Here is a 19,767-nt window from a genome sequence, read left to right as displayed (position 1 = left end):
CATTAGTCTTTACTCTTTATCAGCTTCTCAATCACAATTCACAAGATTAAGCCACCCTGCATCCCTTACATTAAAAAGAAAAATGACAGTAAGTGAGCTCTCGTTCAATATCGGCTGCATAAATCAAATCATTTCAGCATTATTTGCATGGCTTTCTGCTTAGAAACTCTAGGCTATACATGCACGTAAACATAAATTTTGTATAACAAAGCAAGTGCCTCACTTTGAAAGCAAGCATACGTACGGTATCGAGCTAACAAAATTAGAGTTGAAACTCAAGAAGATGTCCGAGGCCTAAAGACGCAACAGTTAATTAGTGTCACGCACTTAAAGGAAATGCAAAGAAAAAATTGCCTCCTTCAAGAATTGATCCTAGTTCGTGAAGGCTTCAAAATTTAGTTTCGCTACTATATATTATGTTTTTATAATCAATATTACTTCATACTTCATACCATTTAAATCGTGATTTATCGGTTCGATTAATAATTCATTGACTTTGTAATGTTACCAAGTCAATCATCTATCCTAGTTTTATAATATTGATGATATGAACACCTAAATAAAAGCAAATTCGACCCTAAAATTATAGTTTATAAAATAACGCCTAAGATTTTGATTGCACTCATGTGAAGCTCAATTTGAAACATTTTTTTATTAGTAAATTTGAGACGTTAGAAACACACTATTGTATGCTTCTTGAGCTAAATAAGAGTTTCAGCTAGACTCCAGAGTGAATATAGCATAAATTCTACAAGAGAGAGAGGGAAAAAAATTATAGAAAACAGAAAAGAAAATTGAAAGCGTTTTCTGCATGCATGTCAACAGCCACAGAAGTTGGCAGATCAATTTGGATAGAAAAACCTAAAACGATAAGCAAACCTATATGATCATTTTTAACATTCTGATAGCTTTGTAAGTGTAGGGGAAAAACAAAGAACAATATATTGCTTTATTTGGAAAAGAAGTTATACCTCAACTTGACCTAGGGAAGGGAAAAATCCAACCCAATTACATTAACAAACCAAAGTACACAAAAAGGAATAATCTCTTCAACAAGAAAACCAATGAAGAGCTAGCTAGCTACATGTATATATACTATATATGCATCCAATCCCATAACCTACATAGGATATCCTATCCAAAAATTAAAGCGTTTAAGCTCAAATTTGTGTTCATTAAACAAAGTTAAGTAAAACCACACGTGTGCAAGAGCCATGGCAGCTTCGGGGCCAAGACCACCTAGAACAAGAACAACTAGAGGTCCTTCCATTCGTCCTGTGTATGAAACCTTCGAACCCAAGTCAGAGATGAAGGAAAAGGAGGAAGCATATTTTCTTCATATTTACCTTCCTGGTGCGTACGTACTTTGCATGCCACGTTTTTTATTTTTATTTTATTTTATGATTATAATATGTACCTTAATTTCTTGAAACATAGGATATGTCTTTTTTGTTTCTACGTGTCAAGCAACATAATATATATCAAAATCAAAGCATTTTACATCTATTAACCCATTATCATTTTTTTAATCGACCTATTAATTATTAGTATTTTGTTAACGAGAAAATAAAACTCATAATCTTTCTTTTTCTTCCTTCTTTTTTTACCGTCAAATTAACCTTAGAACTCTTCTTTTAATCCATTTTGGTAATTAGAGTGTATTGCAAGAAAACTATTACAATTAGGCCTAAAAGGTGCTACTTAGTCAATTACAATTAAGACCCAAAGCAGTTTTACTCTTATCTCCATTTTTAGTGGGAGTTATTTTCTAACCGATTTATTTGGGGTCTTGAGTGAAGAAAAGCAGAAAAAAATATTTTTCATAAAAATTTTCAAAGCATTTTTTAATGTCTAATCTCATCTCCTTTCATGCTTTTTTTGTTTCCTTTCCTAAATGACACAGCATATTCTCTATTGATTAGTAATTCTAAACAGGGAGGATTCTTCAAAAAGATAAAAAGTGATATGATATGCAATCATATGCCAACAAAACTGTCCCATAAGTTAGATTTTTCTGTCAAACTCTTATAAGTAACACATTTTTCAAACACTCAAACTTATACAAAACACACGTGACATGCATGTATTGCAATTAATACATCATTGTGTTTTGTGTTCTACAGGTTTCGTAAAGGAAAAGATAAAGATAAATTTTGTGGGATCTTCCCGAGTAGTGAGGGTTGTAGGAGAACGACCATTAGGAGGCAATAGAATAAGCAATTTCGAGCAAGCATATCCAGTTCCAGAAAATTGTGAGGTGGGGAAACTTCAAGGCAAGTATGAGCTAGGAACTCTCATTATTACAATGCCAAAGAAGCCTATCATTTCACAAGTTTCACCAAAAGCGAAAGTTGAAACAACACCAAGAATAGGTCCAACTCCATTAATTAGTCCTCCAAAGAAATCTATTCCTGATCAATTACCAAAGCCTAAAGAAGTGGTGGCCAAGGAAGCCATGCCTCCAAAATCTCCAATAATTAGTAGAATGGAGCAAGTTGAAAAATCTTATGGAGACAAGACAAGACCTCAACATGTTCAAGAGGAAACCATGGTGAAATCCACTGCAATTGCTTCAACCCCAAGAAAAGAAACAGGAAAATCTCAAAAGGGTCATGAGGAAATTGAGCCAAAACCCACATCAACAATGGGTTTTGGCAAGCAAATAGAATATAAGAATGAAGAGGCCAATAAGCAAAATGACATCACAACATATATAGAAAAAGTCAAGGAGAAACAAAACAAAGATAGAGAATATGAGAAGCTTCATGAGAGAAGAAAGCAAGATCAGAAATATGTTGATCACAATGTGGTTTTGAAAGAAAGAGAAATCAAGACAACAAGACCAAAGGAAACAGTTTCTTCCTCTACTCCTCCAAAAGCTCATCAGAAGGGAAAAGAAACCAGCACCACCATAATTGACAAAGGAAAGAGAAGGACTGAAGAGGATGAAATCTACACAATAGGGAAGGGAATCAAAGAAGTAGTTGCTTCGGCTTCGGAGGTTGTCACAAAAATTGGAGAAGGGAATTTGGATGATGAAGAAAAGCCTTTGGTTGCAAACATGGGTGCTGCAATTCTTGTAATTGTGGCATTGGGAGCTTACGTGACCTACAAGTTTACCTCAGCTTCTAGCAGAGCATGAAACTAGTTGTGTTCTAATGTTTTAATCCTTTCAAACGTTTTCTTTAGAATCTTGAAAAACGAAAAGTGTAATTGGAATCATGAAGGTGAATGTATGAGCATGCATGTGATATTGTGATTTGACACCTTTTAATTTATCTTTTTCAAAAAGAATGATCACAATTACGTTCAACATTTGACAATTTTTTTATTGATAAATGTTAGTTATTTTGTTAGGGGAAGAAATTCGAACTCAGGATCTCTTTCTCTTCCTTTCCTCTTTTAACCACTAGTCAATCTTATAACTTTTTTGAAAAAATTGATTATAAGTAAAAAGTAATTTTTAATCTTGAAATCTCTAAAAGGTTTGAATTGTTCTACACAAATTCCATTCTAAGAAAAGAATATTTAGATTTGACTTAATATATAAAAAAATATACCTCAATAAAAGTATAATAGTTAATATATATATATATATATGAAATAATGACTTATTAACAAGTCATGGACATAGAATTTTCATAAATTCATTTTTATGTATAACAATAGGTACATTTTTATGTTAGGTCTATCATTTGGATGATGTAGACATAAAAGACCAACTTGTATGCAATGTAAGGCTTCTGATATAACGTACGATTCCCCGAAACAATCATCAATCAATTCTGTTGGATCACCTTCTTTCCACAATCTCCATGCCTATGACAACTTAAAAAGTATTGTTATATACATTTCATTAAAGTATTATAATACAAATACTTGTAGCAACCACTGCCAAGGAATAATGCTGAAAGCCAGACAAAGGACCAAATGAAATTCTTTATATGTTCATTTTCTGAAGCATCTAATTGCATCAATTAAATAAATGAAGTAATATCAGTGTGTGTACGAGTGTGCATATGCACACCATTGATTCCTCCTCACTCAATCTTAATAAAAGCTAATTAACTATCCATAAAAGAGATGCCGCAAAGAGTGCATTTCAAATAGCTGTACAAACCATGTACACAAAATTCTACATCAGTTTCTACTTAATGAGCAAAACAGTAGAAAATGCATCTTCCTTTTTCTTTCTTGGTTGCAAGAGGGGTGTTTGCACTGCAAAGCAATGAAGCGAAAAAGACTAATTTGAAGATCCTATGTGGTGTATTTAGATCCTCGCAATGCAATAAATCAATCATATAGCAAGCTCGCCTCAACAAATACATTTTATATAGAAAGTAACATGCAGATGCTCTAGTTAGTCGCCCCAGCAGAGAAAATGTGTATGTTCATGAAGCATTGGGATAATAATATTGAGTCACTTTCAGAGATATAAGGTTGGTTGGATGGTTAAGAAATAAGGGTAGGAGAGAAAGGACGTGGATTCGATCCCTCTTGCTTACAAAAACTAACAAACTAGCAATTAACATTTGCCGATAAAAAAATAAAAATATTGAGTCACTTTCTCTTAAATAGCATGACAAATGGCAAACCTGTTTCATGTGCATATATAGATGGAAGATCCACTATAGAACTTTGGAGAAAAGACATCATCTAATCAAACCATTCCAAAAGCACGTTTCGCAGAATCAAGGGTGTTGGAGAGGAGCATTGATATTGTAACTGGTCCCACGCCTCCAGGAACAGGGGTAATGGCTGATGCCACCTTAACCGCCTCTTCAAAGCAAACATCTCCCGAGACACAAAAGCCGTGGCCGCTGGGATCCTGTAAATTGTATTTAAATGCATTAGGATAATAATAAGTTCAAAAGGAGCTACCCCTTCTATCTTGCTAGTTTCTACCATAGATTTTCAGCTTGTTTGCTTTTTCTTTTTTGTGTTTTGAAACAAGGTGCATATGAAATGAGGTCCATCCTGGTCCCAGTTTGGCACCTCTATGTAACACTTAAAGTATCTTTTCACTAATAATGTCACATTTTTTTTACCCACATATATCCATTTTCTTTTAAGCTTGTGCATTGGTCAAGCATAATAAAGATGGGTATTTGTATATAACAAACAACTACAGAAAGGGATTTAATATCAATGAAAAACCATTATAGGGATTGTAATGAATTAATTTGGCAATGAATTTGATTTGAAGTATTGGCTCACAAGCTCAGTAAACTATTCAATCATTCAATCAAGAGAATAAATATAGATTTGTACACTAATGAAGCAATCAATGAGTAGTCTGAAATGTTCTCTTAACCACACTTCATACCATGGCATCACAGTTTATGCATGTCAAGTATGTTATCTGTTAACCAAATGTACTTTCTTAAATTTTCCCTGAAAAGTTCTCTTCCCACACTTCATTTAGCAAAAATACCTTTGACAAGCTTCTTAAACCTATTTAACTTTAACCTACTTCTGTTCCTAGGCATTTCAGTTTTGTCAAGAAATCTTATATACTTAAAAATTTCTGTATTGGAAGCTGGGTGCAAAAACTTCATTCCCATCCCAGATATGACTTAGTCTGTGACGTCCACAAGGACATATTTTATGTTATAGTAATCATACTTTACTTTTTTTTACCATAGAAGTACCTAAATGTTACCATAAGGATTCTTTGTTAGCCAGATATAAAAATACAATCATAGTCAGTAGTGCCTCTCAGCCTCTGTTAATCAATTATCAGAATGTTAGTCTAAGTAGCCTCGATGGAGGTTAATAAAAAAATTTATAACTATCAACAGGGCTTGGTGCATCTAGTTTTCTTCACTACTGCCAATAACAGAATCTTGACATAGGCATGCTGAGAAACTGTGACATGTCAAATTAGTTAAATTTAAAAAATGAGCACCATGACTCTGAAGAGTATGGGGATTGTTATAAGAATTATCCTTTATATAACCTTATCTGAAAAACAATCAAAGTGAAAAGTGTAAATAAGATTCTAATGAAATCCATAAATCTAATAATCCAGTAAAAAGAATATCACAAACGTGGGAACATCCCACTCCATAAAATCTTAAAGCTATGTTAGCAGTCTTCTTGCTTTCTAATTTTTACAGCATACAATAAAGCTCTATGAATTTTTAAAAGTCAAACAAGTACTACTTGCCAAAATGATTACAGGATGAACCTATTGATCCTGTCATTCCTGTGAAAAGATATTCAAACTACTGCAGCTATAAAAAGCATACTTGAAACAATTATTGGAGGGCTCATAATGGACCTTCAGTATAGCATGCTGAATTATTGCAATGGGGGCTATGGCTATTGGCTACCTTATAGTATCAGCAGTTTATTTTTCTACTATGTTGATTTTATACTCTTCCCCTCAATAGCTTTAGTCATAGTTTCTTGTCTATTCCAAACTCTATTTTGTGCTTTTTAAACATGATAATTCATTTGGAAAGAGCACCAAGTTCTTGAAATAACAAGATAAAAATTTCTAGTACCTCACATTATAGCACACCTAGAATAATTAAGAAGTCATTGGCACAACTAAAATACTGAAGAAGAAAAATCATTACCTTAACTTGATTTGTTCCCATGTCAATCACCACAGCTCCTTTCTTTATCCAATTGCCACAAACTATGTTGGGGACTCCAACATCTACTACCACAATATCTGCTTCAGAAGTTATATGTTCTGGGTTCTTCGTATACGCGTGTAACACGCTGACTGTTGCGTGGTGCCTCTACTAAAAAGATGATAAAACAATCAGCCATTTAGCAATTGAGACATTCCGAAAGCAACAACATTTACGTTACCTGCAATAGCAAGGAAGTGGGTAACCCCACAATTTTACTTCTTCCAATTATCACTGCTCTTTTCCCCTTGATTTCCACACCGTGCCTAGGTAACAACTCAATGCAGCCCTTGGGAGCACAAGGAACAAAGAAGGGCTTTCTTCCTCTTATTGCAAGATTTCCAATATTTAAGGGATGAAAGCCATCCACATCCTTTTCAAGACTCACTACATTGATAATTTTTTCCTCGTCCAAATGCTGCATCAAATATGTTAGAATAACTAAGGCATTAGTATCAACATCCACCTCACAAAACTAAATCACCAACAATGCCAAAAATCTTATGATTATATCTTTAAGACTAAACATTTTATAGCTCAACTGAAATGAATCTATCATTACCATATTTATCTTACTCAATGACCCTAGATTTTAGATAAACTAAAATGTCCATAATCATGTTTACTACTCCCTCTGTTCCTTTTTAATTGTCAGATTTTTGGAAAATTTTGTTTCCATTTATCAGTCATTTGCAAGTTCAAGATATCATTAATTACTCTTTTATCAATTATACCCTTACTTTTCACCTAATGTTTAATTAATTTACACATGTAGAGTAGAAATAAGAAAGGGTAAAATAAGAAACCTCACAACTAATTGCATTTCTTGATTTCTACATAAAAACCTTATTTAAAAGACATATAAAAAGGAACAAAGGGAGTAATAAGCCTTAATTATTAAGCACCCTCGAGGGGTTGTCGGGTGGAGCAACACAAGATCTCGCATCTAACATGTTGCAAGTTCGAATTCCCACTCCTCTCTTTGGAGGAGAGGTAAAGGTAAGTCCTCTATGAGCTCAGAAGCCACTGTACATGTCCCCTAATCTTAGAATTTATATCATAAAAAAAAGAATCGTTAAGGTCAACCCCTTAAATGGATCTTAATACATCAAAGGATTAGTCCTTGGTAGAAAGCTGAGGGAGGGATACCCCGATTCACAAAAAATAAAAACAAGAAAAATGGTAAATAAATTACTTGAGGCAGAGGAAGTTGCACAAGAATGCCATGCACATCCGGGTCCTCATTGAAACCGGAAACAACATCAAGCAGTTCACTTTCATCACAGTTTTCAGGCAACTGGGAAGCCACTGTTTCAATGCCAACTTGATCACAGGCCTTCAACTTAATGTGAATGAAAGTGTGAGAGTCCCTCCTATCACCCACCAAAACCACAGCCAGTCTAGGAAACTTCCCAATGCCACTCTTCATCCTTCTTATCTCATCAGCCACTTCAAGCTTTATCTGTTTAGCAATTGGGTTTTCCCTCAAGAATCAAAGCATTATGACCATTATTAGCCCCTAAAGGAATCACATGACACAAACAAGCAAAAAAATAAAAAATAAAACATATTAATATAAAGTGACCAAAGTAGAGGCTTTAAAGGATCATAGAACTTCAAATTAACATCATAGAACTTACATTGGAGACTTTCTGGAAAAAGGGTGTGAGGGGGTGTGTGCTCTCTGGGAACCCAAACATCAGGGAGGTTGGGGCCAACATACAAGAAGTTGGAGCAGAAAAGGAATGCAATGCTTTTCTCAGTGTTCTGTGCCATGCCACTACCCCATCAGTGGCACAACCTCTAATATTTGTGTTGATTTGTTAATATGAAAGTGAAGATTGAATCCACTAAGTACTAATTAACACTACGACTGTGGCTTTTGGTGGTACAAGTATACAACCTTGTGTGGTGAGATTTTTGTTTTATTTTGATATATAAGCACGGACCCTCCAATTCCTTGGTGTGTCCGGTGTCCGAGTGTTAGTATCGGGACACTGACAGGATGTTTTATATTTTGAATATTAGAAGGTGTCCACTTGTACCACCAAATTACAGGTATCTTGTGTCCGTGTCAATGCTTCATAGGTTTTGATGCTTTCAGTTTTCAACAACAAATTACAGGTATCTTGTTCTTCCGAGTTTTGAGATTGGATTTGTTTTGACTTCATCATCCCTCACGTGTACACTGTTTTGCCACGCCACCTACTAACCATAAGTTTTTTTAGAATCCTAACCAATAGTTATAAAACAGAAAAATAAAACAACAGCTTAAATATGTTTTGATTTTTAATAAATACTAATTTTGTTTTTAATTTTTGACATTTATTTTTAGTCCCTAATAAATTAATAAATTTTATGTTTATTCCATTATAAATATTTTTAATTTGTTAATTAATACATATTAAAATAAAATCTTATTTGTTGTAGTTCGTTTATTTTTATTACTAAAAAATTAATCTCAAATATAAAATAAACAAAGAAACTAAAAATAAATTATTTTTTTTATAGAGATTATGTATTTATGTATTTTATCCCAATAATAAATTAAAGGACATTTCTAGGGATTCCATTTGGATACAAGAGCCGTCCCTTTCCACTGTTGATTTGCTCCGTCTGTGACCCAGCTAGCGTCCCATTTGCTCTGTCGTACGTGTTTGGTGGCCATCGTCACCACTGAGCTCTGTCGAAGGTGTGTGTCGCTATCTCCATTCGTCTACTCAGGCCCTGTTCAAGGTGTGTCGCGCCGCTGTCGTGTCGTACGAACTGGTAACTACCCATGGTTGTACTAGTTTTGAGTGTTTGAAAATTTGTATGTTCTTATTCTATATTTGCTTCGGTGGTAGGTAGGGGCCTTTGTTTTGACTGTGTAATGAATGTCATTGTCATTTTGATTGTATTTGCTTTATCTTCTCACCATCATTTGTTTTTGCCTTTATCGATTTTCAACCCACGGACGAAGGGCAGCTTGGTTGCGGCTTCAGTATCGGCTTACCAAACCCTTACTCATCTGGGATTTAAAGGTACCGTTCTTATTTTGAAGCACATGTTTATGCTTTTATATAAATATATTAATTAATAATAATACAATGTTTGTTATGTTTATGTGCTTCTGTCAAGTATCTATAGGCATGGACAACACTTTCAATACAATATGGAATATAGTTAAAAAGCTACATTGGTAGCATTCAAACTTCAAATTTTCTCAAGTGCTGTAAGACGAAAGAATGAGTTTGTGTGTATATATTGAAGCTATATATAGGTCCCATGAGTTTGTGGTTGAGTGAGGGAGAAGTTGCCAACAACCCTGAGTTTGTCTTGTATGGCCTTTAGTTCGTAGCTTCACCCTTCATCAAGATTCATGAGCATAGAACCCCACCGTTCACCTACGCTTGCATCTTCCCAATCTCTGCTCAGTAGTGATTAATTTGACTTCTGTGCATGGAGGGAAGGGAAGAATTGATTCTGTGTGTGTGTGACTTGCGTGTGGGAATTTGGGAACTAGGGGGTTTGACTGTGTGTGTGCATGAGTTGGGTGTGCCCATGTGGGGTCAAGGGTTGGGGGATTATGGTGAAAGCTTCTTTCTTTCAATGATGTATGGTCTATAACAATATTTAGTCTCAAATCTGTTCAGCTGTTCTGTTTTCTCTTCTTGCGTCTGTTTGTGCAAGTTAAAAAATTGTGCCCCCTTGTCTTTTTTATTCATCAAGTCGGTTATTGGTAGATTTACCTTCCAAAGTTTAGTCCTTGAAGGATAATTTGGCAACAACTGAAATGTAATTGCTGAATGCATAATCTTGGTAGTAGACAATTTTCATTATCAGGGGTTAATTTGATTAATTACTGAGAAATAAATGAACTCTATCTGTCTGCGATTCATCTTATAAAGAGTTTTACAAGAAAGTATAGGCAAAACACGTGAAGTTTAGCATTGTTTTGGATTTGCTTTCATATTATTTGTCGATGTTATTGCATCTTACTCTATATCTCTTCATAGAATGGATAGCACTGTAAAAAATGGTTTATACTGAATTAATAGAAAGAAAAGGCTAATAATATTTGAAATGTTTTCCTGGTATACTTGTGTTTATTCTTATTACACTTCTCTTTGTTTACCTTGAGGATGCTTTATTTTCATTTGTGTAGAATCATGGCCAAAGCTGAAGGTGGCAAGGAACCAGTAAATGAACAAGCAGTTGCAAATATGTATGCTGCAATGAGGTCTGAGCTCAACCAAATTTACTCCAAAATAACTGAACTGGAGATGGAAGTTAGTGAGCACACATTGGTTACCAATGCCATTCAACCACTTGACCAATCTAGACGATGCTATCGTATGATTGGAGGGGTGCTTGTGGAGAGAACCATCAAAGAGGTCTTGCCTGCTGTGCAGCGAAATAAAGAAGGACTCGAAGAGGTTGTGGCAAGGCTTAACGAGGCATTGGAAAAGAAGAAAAAGGAAATTTCTGAGTTTGAGGCTAAATATAAAATCAGGATAAGGAAGGCTGATGCTGAGGTGAAGGATGAATCTGGTAGGAAGGAAGGGTCTGCTCAAGGGGTTCTTGTGGGTCCTGCAGGTGGAAGTGAATGATTTGTCTATTTTTATTTTGTTTCCTCAAACTAGTAGCCAGAACTTGTCTTACAATGGGGTGCAGGCAGTTTGATGATTTGTTTTTTATGTAGACTAAGTGCGTGTTTGAATTAGATTCATGTTCCATCCATATAGAAGCAAGTAAATGTAACTTCTGCATCATTTTGACGTGGTTTTGCTGCTTGAACGTGGATCCAAGACGTGTTTCCAACCACGCTCATTAGCAAGTATACCTTGATATGACCTTAAGTTTAATTGCTTTGGGCTGAAAAAAACTTATCTTCATTGGTTTGTGTTTATGTAGATTTTTGTATGCAAGACTAGAGCATATAATCGTGTGATCAAGCTATTTTGTCTCTCTTTATGTATCGATATGTTTCATCAGGGGTAAAATGCTTTTCCTAAGCACCTTATGTTTAATTTGGTTTTTGAAACAATGCAGAAAGAAGTAATGGAAGAAGGTTTAAGGCATTTTCCCAAACTAATTATTGAAAAATGTAAAGAGAAGTTATTTTCTGGTTTGGGATAGTTTTTGTTACAAGGTAAACTATTATATTATGGTGACAAAAATAATGTGGTGGAGTTGGCCGACAAAAAATTATAGTCTAAACTACTGAAAACATGTTTGTGAACCTATTTGTATCATTGCAAACCAGCTTTAACACATTTCAAAATATAGTAAATAATCAATTTAATCTTTGGATTTATATTTCGTTGCCATCTTGAAATTAAAAAAAACTCAAATAAGTCCCTTCATCATTTTGTTCAAGTTCCTAAAATTAACTAGTTTTCTCATCTTGGTCCAACTCTAGGGACTTGAGTGTTAATAATAAAAGTTGTGAGACTAAAATGAGAAATGAAGATTAATTTTAGGGACTTAGATGAAATTTAAAAATAAACCAAAAATTTATCTGAGTTTTTATCCGATTTAGAGACTAAAATGATAAGAAATATAAATTTAGTAGCTAAATTGGTTATTTATTGGAAAAGTAATATTTTGAACATGTTTCATAAGGAATCATTTAGACTTGGATTTCCAAAATCAACAAATACCTTACTTTTGTGTCTTCCTCTAATTTTTTTAACCAAAAAATGAAGGCAAATGAGAATTTAAAACCTTAAAAACAAGGACACACTTTTTGTTATCCATATGAATTGATAACCAATCACATATTAAATAACTTTTTATTATTTTTTGATAATTAATTTGAAAAAAAAATCCTTAAATGAATAAACTTATGTTGTGCACCTTCTCTTCTCTTTTTTCTCTGCTACACTTGTGTTGTGCACCTTGACCCTCTCTCCAGCAACAACAAACCATGAACGCCTCCATCATTGGTTCGTTTTCTTTTTTCTCACACCCTTTTCTTTTATCTACACTTCACTCATCTTCCTTGTTTTTTGTTTTGCTGACGTTGTATTGTGCACCATATTGAAGATCCGTTGCAGGGCGATTTCCCAGAAGTGATAGAGGAGTATTTGGAACATGGCTGTATGAAATGCATTGCCTTCAATCGCCGTGGCACCCTTCTTGCTGGTAACCCCTTTCTCTCTGTCTCTCTTATTTTCATATTCAACTGCTGCTCTGTCCTTTCTGGGTATTCTCCTTTGATGCATTTTCGTACAAAGTTTTTATCTTTTGATTTTTGGTAGCCTGTGTTTATGCTAATAATTTGGTTTTGGAAAATGGGTTGTGGGTAAAAAACTGAGTTTTATGTTTTTAATGTCGATTTCAAGGTTAAAGTAGCGAACTTTAGTGAGTAATTCCCTTTTTCCCTGATGACCCAGATAAGAAAAGGACGTTATTTTTACTCAGATTGTATGTATAGGGTGTTTTTTTGGACACTTTTTCTTGTGGGATTTATGTGGAACTTTGGGATTCTAGCATCAAGGCCGGAGTCCTGTTTTTAATTTTTTCATGCCTTGGCTTGGTGATGAAGAAATATTAAAGGGTATGCATACATTTTTCCCTAACGTAGTAATGATGCAATTGATGCTCAATGCATTGGATAAACATGTGTGTATGATGTAGTTGATGTTTACTTTGCCATTATACTGGAATAAGTTTGTGAGGCAATAATGGGTTTGTGTGCTATTTGTTCAAATGTGGGTGGAGTAAATATTATAGCAAGTGTTGAACTACTATTAAATATTTATTGGAGTTATTTTCAATATCAATTTTCTCACTTTTGATCTTGATTTGCTCAATTGAGCCACCAGCTGGATGCAATGATGGAAGTTGTGTTATTTGGGATTTTGAAACCCGAGGCATTGCTAAAATTCTGCATGATGATGAATGTTCTTCTCCCATAACCAGCATTTGCTGGTCAAAGTATGGTCATCGAATTCTTGTATCTGCTGCTGATAAATCATTGATATTGTGGGATGTTATGAGTGGTAAGAAAATAACGCGGATAGTTCTGCAACAAACCCCTCTACAAGCTCGTCTTCATCCAGGATCCTCGACCCCGTCTCTCTGCTTAGCATGTCCTCTTTCATGTGCTCCAATGATTGTTGACCTGAATACAGGAGACACAACTTTACTTAAAGTTTCTGTCTCAGAGACATGCAATGGACCAACCCCTCCTTCACGTAATAAATGTTCTGATGGAATTACCTCCTTCACACCAACTGCTGCTTGTTTTAATAAGTATGGGACTCTGGTTTATGTGGGAAACTCAAAAGGGGAAATTCTTGTCATTGATTACAAAAATGGTGACGTGCATGCTGTAGTTCCAATCTCTGGTGGTTCTGTTATAAAGAACATTGTGTTCAGCAGGAATGGGCAGTATCTGCTCACGAATTCAAATGATCGAATAATACGAATCTATGAAAACCTTCTGCCTCTGAAAGATGAAGTCAGAGCCCTTGATGACCTGAGTGGGAACCACAACGATCTAAATAATATTGAGAATTTAAAGGCTGTTGGATCAAAATGTTTAACTTTATTCCGGGAATTTCAAGATTCCATCACAAAGGTACACTGGAAAGCACCTTGTTTCAGTGGTGATGGTGAGTGGGTAGTTGGTGGTTCTGCTAGCAAAGGTGAGCACAAGATTTACATATGGGATAGAGCTGGACATCTTGTGAAAATCCTTGAAGGACCTAAGGAAGCTCTGATAGATTTAGCATGGCATCCTGTGCATCCTATTGTTGTATCTGTTTCGCTGAATGGTTTAGTTTATATATGGGCAAAAGATTATACTGAGAACTGGAGTGCATTTGCTCCTGATTTCAAGGAGCTTGAGGAAAATGAGGAATACGTAGAGCGTGAAGATGAATTTGATCTGATTCCTGAGACTGAGAAGGTAAAAGGTTTTTTATTCGATTGGTCATGGACATCATTCTTTCTTTTTGCCCATTCTTTTTTGATGTTATATGCTTGCAGGTTAAAGGACCCGATGTTGATGAAGATGAGGAAGTTGACATTGTAACCGTGGAGAAAGATGCCACTTTCAGTGATTCTGATATGTCTCAAGAAGAGTTATGTTACTTGCCATCAACCCCTAGTCGTGATGTTCCTGAGCAGCAAGAGAAATGTGTAGAAAGTTCTTCAAAGTTGTTGGACAGCAATAACACTGGATCCCCTCTTTCAGAAGAAGCTGGACCAAATGGACATATGATGAATCATGCATCAAGTCCTCTTGAAGGTAATGGCATGCTTGCTTTGAATTATATGCTTGTTGCTTAGTATTTGAGTTCTTTAGAATCTGAGTTCATTTAGTCTCTAATTATGCTTCTAAAAAGTTTCAAAGTCTCCCCAATTTTATTTAGATTAGACTTAAAAGTCCCCCTTTTTATCCCCAACGGGTGGTTGATTTGCCAATGTATTGTCTATGCATTTTTCTGATACGAACTTCTGACTCCTCTTATGCATTTAATAATAATATTTTATTTTTCTATTAATATGAAGATGATGCTGGGCGCATGAAAAGAAAGCGGAAACCTTCAGAGAAGGTGTTGGAATTACAAGCAGAAAAAGTTAAGAAACCCTCAAAATCTAGCAAATCGGAAAAACCTAAGAGCAAATCTTTGGCCGATCAAGATAATGGTAACGGTTTTCATGGTGGTGGGCTTTATGATGAATAATTGTAGATTATGAAATTCTTGTTTACAAAAGCACTATTTTTTCTTTATTTTTTGTCTTTATTTGTTTTTCTTTTCTAAAAAACTTACCTTTGCATAGCTTTATTTAAACTTGCCTCCTTTCTCTCTATCCTTGACCTATGTTTCTAAGTTGGTGGCGGCTAGTGAAAGCTGATGTGTCCTTTAACTTATATTTTTCTGGCCATCCTCATTGATAATAGAGTTTTGTCCATATAGGTTTGAGTTCATATGAATACGTCTGAATTGGCCAATGTTAACTTGTTGAAACTTTGGCTTAGCAATATTAAATAAATTTCTCAATTAGTTTGATTTAATCGATTAAATAATCTTATTATTAACTTTACCACCATGTTTATAACTAAAAAATATGCATGTGGAGGTCCTCAAATATTGCATATCATATGTCTGTCTTTTTTTGTTCTAAACATTGGATGGCTATATTTTGGAGCAATGAACAACACACTTTGTTGTTGGTATGTTAAGTGTCACATGTAAATGACAACAAAGCCAACAATAAACATCTCTCTCCCTCCCCCAAAATTTCCTCCAAACTGATTTACCCCATTCTCATACAAAGGCCTAACTTCCAATCCCATTCTGAGTTGATGGATCTTGTTGTGGGTGGAGTTTTGAAGTGGGGGGGGAGTTGTTTGAGGTTAATGCAAAATCCACACCCCTTTTGCTTTTGTATTTATTGAAGCATGCTCAATGCTTTGTTTTGTGGTCTTCTTTTGTATAAATGCACTGTTGCATTCTGCATTTTGTTTTTTTCTTTCTTTTTTAACAATGATTTGTGTTTATTGTTTAAATTTTGTGTGGTCCCATGTAAAAAATGTTTTAGTTAAAGTATAGTTTAAACTTTAATGTAGATTTGTTTTGCTTTACAGTGTCCTGTATTTTGTTTAATATACAGATATGGAAGTTGGTGTAAGAGGGTTTGTGAAGCTAGTTAAAAATTGTGTAGGATTGCGTGATCTTATGATTTTTCAAGCACCCTACAATCCTATGCTGTGCTGAATTTGTTTTGGGGTGGTTGGTCAGATTGCATAATAGTGAGCCTAAAATCATTAGAATAGGCTGATTCTAGTTTGGCATAAAAAAGAAACAAAAGATCCATTATTTGACCCACCCTTGCCCCACATCATCAAAATTCTCAAACTTTTTTTCCTGCTCATTTTGACCTCTTTGTGCTACTTCTCATTTACCGTTCAGATTTTTGTTCTGTGTTCATCTTCTCCATTTGACCAGGTTCATTTTCTTTAATTTTCCGCCTCGTTATATGATTGGGTTGTTGGACTGCTTTTGGTTCAACTGCTTCTGGTATATTTTATTTGATTGCTTCTGTTTGGTTTCTCTTTTGCTTTTGCTTTCTTCTTTGCTTCTGGGTTAAGTGCTTGTGAAGTTGTTCTCTCCTTTGCTTCTCTATTTTGACTTGTTTTGGTGTTGTATCATGCTGGTTTGAAATGTTTTCATGTGGGAGTAGTGGTGCTGTGAGAGTTAATGGGGGTGCAGGTGCTGCTGGTCGCTTTGATGATGCCAAGAGTGAGAGTGGGATTTTTTAAATGCAGAAAAATGCTCCTGGAAATAGGAGTGATGTAGGATGGAAAGTGTTATCTCAGTTGATGGGGATTCCCAAAAAATTAAATGCAAACAATGTAGACGGTAATTATTGGTGGTGTTTATTGATTGAAGCATCATTTGGCCAGAACACAAAAATGTTGGGTCTTGCAAATCTATTAGAGATAAAGTGAGGAAAAAAATGTATGAAGTTGTTTTATTATTGCAAGAGAAATCAATTAGGAAATCAATACCATTTTTAAGGGAAAAAAAGAAAAGGGAATAAAGAGGTTGAGAGGTGTGGAAACATTTTGAAGAGGGGAGGAAGAAATCAATCCACCATTGGGGAAATATTTTTAAGAGGGGAGAAAGCAGTCATTCCACCATCAACAACATTGTTAAGAAGGGTTTGAGAGAAGAAGAATGCAATTGCTTCCTTTTTCTACAAGGATGCCAGGCCATTCAATATGGTTAGGTGATGAATTTGACAAGTTTGATGGAATTTGTTGCAAGACATAGCATACAGTTTAACTTTAAGCCACCATCCTACCATAATATTAGAGTCAAATTTTTAAAGAATAATGAATACGACTATGGAAGCTATTGAAGAATGTAGAGCTCATTGAAAGAAAATGAAATGTACCATAATGATGGATGGGTGGATAAACAAAAGATGGAGGCCCATATTACTTTTGTTACACTATGATTCAAACGAGGGAAAGGAAAGAAAGGGCTCTCTCTTTTGGTTTGGTTGAAGGGGAGAAGTGAGGTTCCCCTTGTTTGGTTAGCTAGGGGAGGAGAGGGAAAATAATAGTAATAAGAATTACTGAAGGGAAGAGAAAGGGAAATAGAACTTCAAGAATAATTTTGTTAGTACACTCTAAAAATTACAAACCAGTTTCACTCCCCTTCCAATTCAAAATCCTCCTAATGTTAGAAGGGATGGATTTTAGCTCCCTCATTTTCCATCTCCTCCCTTCTCCAAATAATAACATAAAAAGATATAGTCATTAATATTATTTTTTTAAAGGCCCATAGGCCTTTTTATAAGCCTTATATAAAACAGGCCATGTAAGTAGACTTGGGTTAGGCTAGTCCTTCAAACAGGCTAGGCCTTAAAAATTGGCCTGTAACATTAAAAAAGTCAGACTCGGGTTTTGTAATCATGAACTTGGCTAGGCTCAAGCCTAGTTGGCTTGTATCCACTTGTAAAAACAGTTGACAGACTTTTTAAGATGATAGATTACATTGTTGTGGAGATTCATGAAGAAAATGTTGCCCTTATTGTGACAGATAATGCAGCAAACTACAAAGTTGCAGGAAAAATGGAGTAAAGGAAAAGATCTGGTGGGACCTGCCATTACTTGCTTTCCCACATCTTACCTAAGTTTAGGATCTCTCTCAATGACAACAAAGGAGCATTGATTACAATGTTCTCATCAAGTCAATGGTAATCTAGGTTTGCAAAGACAAAGGATGGGAAGTCTTTTGAAAATATGATTATGTATAAGCAGTTTTAAAAAAAACATTGTTGATTTGTTTGAGGGGTGCTTATCTAAGCAAAGTGTATTGTTTGGTTGATTCGGATGAGAAGCCAATTGTGATATGAGGAAATGGATTGGGCAAAAGAGAATATGCAAAATGCCTTCAATGGTGTCTACAGGATAAATTATCAGTTTAGTTTAAATTTTGGTAGTCTTTGTTTGACAAGTAATATTATTTCTTCATTATATATGCCTCTACAGGATATCATTACTGAAAGACGAGACAAACAATTCCATAGGCCATTGCATCTTGTAACCTACTACCTTAACCCTCAATTACTCTCTAGTCCTAGATTTAAGTTGATTTTGAAGTGAAAAGTTGATTATATGACTATTCAGAAAGGATGGTGGTAAGTGTTTTAAAAGTAACTAAGGTTGATTCTTAGTTTGAAGACTTAATGAATAAAAGTTTTTTTGATAGGCACGATTCTAGGGAACACCAAAACTAAATCAAGATGGCTTGAATCTTATGGGGGTGGACATATAGAACTCTAAAATGTTTTCTATTAAAATATTAAAGTTGCATGCAGTTCCTTTGGGTGTGAGCATAATTTGAGTGCCTTTGAGATTCATTTTTATCTACTGGCAGTTGAATATTTGCTTTTGTTATTTTAAGTCCGTACGAAGAAATGATGAATTATTTATTTGTGATGAATTAGCCAAGAAGCAACCTGGGAAAACTTGTTTATAATGTTAAATGATATTTCATGCAATGATAATTAGGTTATGGATAATGATGAATGTTCGTCTAACATGAGAGTTTAGATATATATATGGACTACTTGGATATTCCAAATAAAGAAGCCTCAATCAAGATGGAGAGTAAGCTAATGGTGATGGTAGTAAGCTAATGGTGATGGTAGTGTTACCCTGTTGATGATTTGTAGATTCATAATTATGATGATGACCTTAATGGAGATGATGCCATGGATAATGAAGGGTATGAAGATCATATGGAAGATGATTATTATGATTTGAGCTTGAATGATTTGCTGGAGTAATGATCTAGAGTTGGATTGTTTTGCTTTTGCTTTTGGTATTTTGAGTAGTGATCAAAACTTGTACTTTAGAAGTTATGAATTTTAGACTTTCAAGTCGTATGTGAGCTTTTATGCGTTCTCATGGAAAGTTTACTTAAAAATGTTGGTAGTGATTTTGAAGTTATTTGAATGTGTTCATAAATTTTTAAACTAAGATCTCACTATTTGTATTACGATTATTCGATGTAAGTGTTCTTCATTTGTCGATTTTAAGTAGTCTTAATTTGAACTGCTTTGGGGTGTATGTTGTTAATAATGGTCCAAAACTTTGTTTAATGTACAA

At 34.8% G+C, this 19,767-nt stretch overlaps 4 protein-coding genes across 8 annotated transcripts; 3 read left to right on the top strand and 1 right to left on the bottom strand.

The window, feature by feature from the left end:
• The first annotated feature begins 1,118 nt into the window (after window positions 1–1,118).
• On the top strand, window positions 1,119–3,264 carry LOC114417399 (inactive protein RESTRICTED TEV MOVEMENT 2-like). The gene is made up of 2 exons (XM_028382584.1): window positions 1,119–1,353; window positions 2,124–3,264. The coding sequence occupies exons 1-2, from the start codon at window positions 1,215–1,217 to the stop codon at window positions 3,140–3,142; spliced, it is 1,158 nt and encodes a 385-aa protein (XP_028238385.1). The 5' UTR covers window positions 1,119–1,214; the 3' UTR covers window positions 3,143–3,264.
• Window positions 3,265–3,636: 372 nt separating this feature from the next.
• Window positions 3,637–8,641, bottom strand: LOC114417397 (bifunctional protein FolD 1, mitochondrial-like). 2 transcript variants are annotated; one of them, XR_003667738.1, is made up of 6 exons: window positions 8,285–8,641; window positions 7,840–8,163; window positions 6,826–7,062; window positions 6,585–6,752; window positions 4,596–4,828; window positions 3,637–3,819 (listed from the first exon to the last, which is right to left on the bottom strand). XR_003667738.1 is itself a non-coding variant. In XM_028382581.1 (5 exons), exons 2-5 carry the CDS (start codon window positions 8,071–8,073, stop codon window positions 4,661–4,663), a joined length of 807 nt encoding a protein of 268 aa, XP_028238382.1. In that variant the 5' UTR covers window positions 8,074–8,163; window positions 8,285–8,641; the 3' UTR covers window positions 3,952–4,660. The 2 variants fall into 2 exon arrangements, 1 of the variants encoding a protein (XP_028238382.1); XM_028382581.1 differs by lacking the exon at window positions 3,637–3,819 and having other exon boundaries at window positions 3,952–4,828.
• A 572-nt stretch (window positions 8,642–9,213) lies between these two features.
• On the top strand, window positions 9,214–11,594 carry LOC114417398 (probable prefoldin subunit 2). Of its 2 annotated transcripts, none has more exons than XM_028382582.1 (3): window positions 9,214–9,413; window positions 9,612–9,667; window positions 10,792–11,594. In XM_028382582.1, the coding sequence occupies exon 3, from the start codon at window positions 10,796–10,798 to the stop codon at window positions 11,234–11,236; it is 441 nt and encodes a 146-aa protein (XP_028238383.1). In that variant the 5' UTR covers window positions 9,214–9,413; window positions 9,612–9,667; window positions 10,792–10,795; the 3' UTR covers window positions 11,237–11,594. The 2 variants fall into 2 exon arrangements, with proteins under 2 accessions (XP_028238383.1, XP_028238384.1); XM_028382583.1 differs by having other exon boundaries at window positions 9,220–9,413; window positions 9,607–9,667.
• Window positions 11,595–12,462: 868 nt separating this feature from the next.
• On the top strand, window positions 12,463–19,697 carry LOC114417396 (protein RBL-like). 3 transcript variants are annotated; one of them, XM_028382580.1, is made up of 6 exons: window positions 12,463–12,574; window positions 12,675–12,773; window positions 13,457–14,544; window positions 14,625–14,886; window positions 15,150–15,287; window positions 19,332–19,697. In XM_028382580.1, the coding sequence occupies exons 1-6, from the start codon at window positions 12,556–12,558 to the stop codon at window positions 19,337–19,339; spliced, it is 1,614 nt and encodes a 537-aa protein (XP_028238381.1). In that variant the 5' UTR covers window positions 12,463–12,555; the 3' UTR covers window positions 19,340–19,697. The 3 variants fall into 3 exon arrangements, with proteins under 3 accessions (XP_028238381.1, XP_028238379.1, XP_028238378.1); XM_028382578.1 differs by lacking the exon at window positions 19,332–19,697 and adding an exon at window positions 19,168–19,297; XM_028382577.1 differs by lacking the exon at window positions 19,332–19,697 and having other exon boundaries at window positions 15,150–15,657.
• Window positions 19,698–19,767: the final 70 nt, after the last annotated feature.

This window comes from Glycine soja, chromosome 6 (assembly GCF_004193775.1).
Source record: "Glycine soja cultivar W05 chromosome 6, ASM419377v2, whole genome shotgun sequence".
NCBI classification, from domain to species: Eukaryota; Viridiplantae; Streptophyta; class Magnoliopsida; order Fabales; family Fabaceae; genus Glycine; species Glycine soja.
This window is presented reverse-complemented; position numbering and strand designations above follow the sequence as displayed.

Excerpts from the sequence above, each read along its gene's own strand:
- LOC114417399 (XM_028382584.1), top strand. The coding sequence starts at position 1,215 with ATGGCAGCTTCGGGGCCAAGACCACCTAGAACAAGAACAACTAGAGGT. Across the intron at positions 1,354-2,123 it reads TCTTCATATTTACCTTCCTG|GTTTCGTAAAGGAAAAGATA; the intron begins GTGCGTACGTAC and ends TGTGTTCTACAG.
- LOC114417397 (XM_028382581.1), bottom strand. The coding sequence starts at position 8,073 with ATGAAGAGTGGCATTGGGAAGTTTCCTAGACTGGCTGTGGTTTTGGTG. Across the intron at positions 6,753-6,825 it reads CCACTTCCTTGCTATTGCAG|AGGCACCACGCAACAGTCAG; the intron begins GTAACGTAAATG and ends TCTTTTTAGTAG. Across the intron at positions 4,829-6,584 it reads TGGGAACAAATCAAGTTAAG|GATCCCAGCGGCCACGGCTT; the intron begins GTAATGATTTTT and ends TACAATTTACAG.
- LOC114417398 (XM_028382582.1), top strand. The coding sequence starts at position 10,796 with ATGGCCAAAGCTGAAGGTGGCAAGGAACCAGTAAATGAACAAGCAGTT.
- LOC114417396 (XM_028382577.1), top strand. Across the intron at positions 14,545-14,624 it reads TGATTCCTGAGACTGAGAAG|GTTAAAGGACCCGATGTTGA; the intron begins GTAAAAGGTTTT and ends ATATGCTTGCAG. Across the intron at positions 14,887-15,149 it reads TGCATCAAGTCCTCTTGAAG|ATGATGCTGGGCGCATGAAA; the intron begins GTAATGGCATGC and ends ATTAATATGAAG.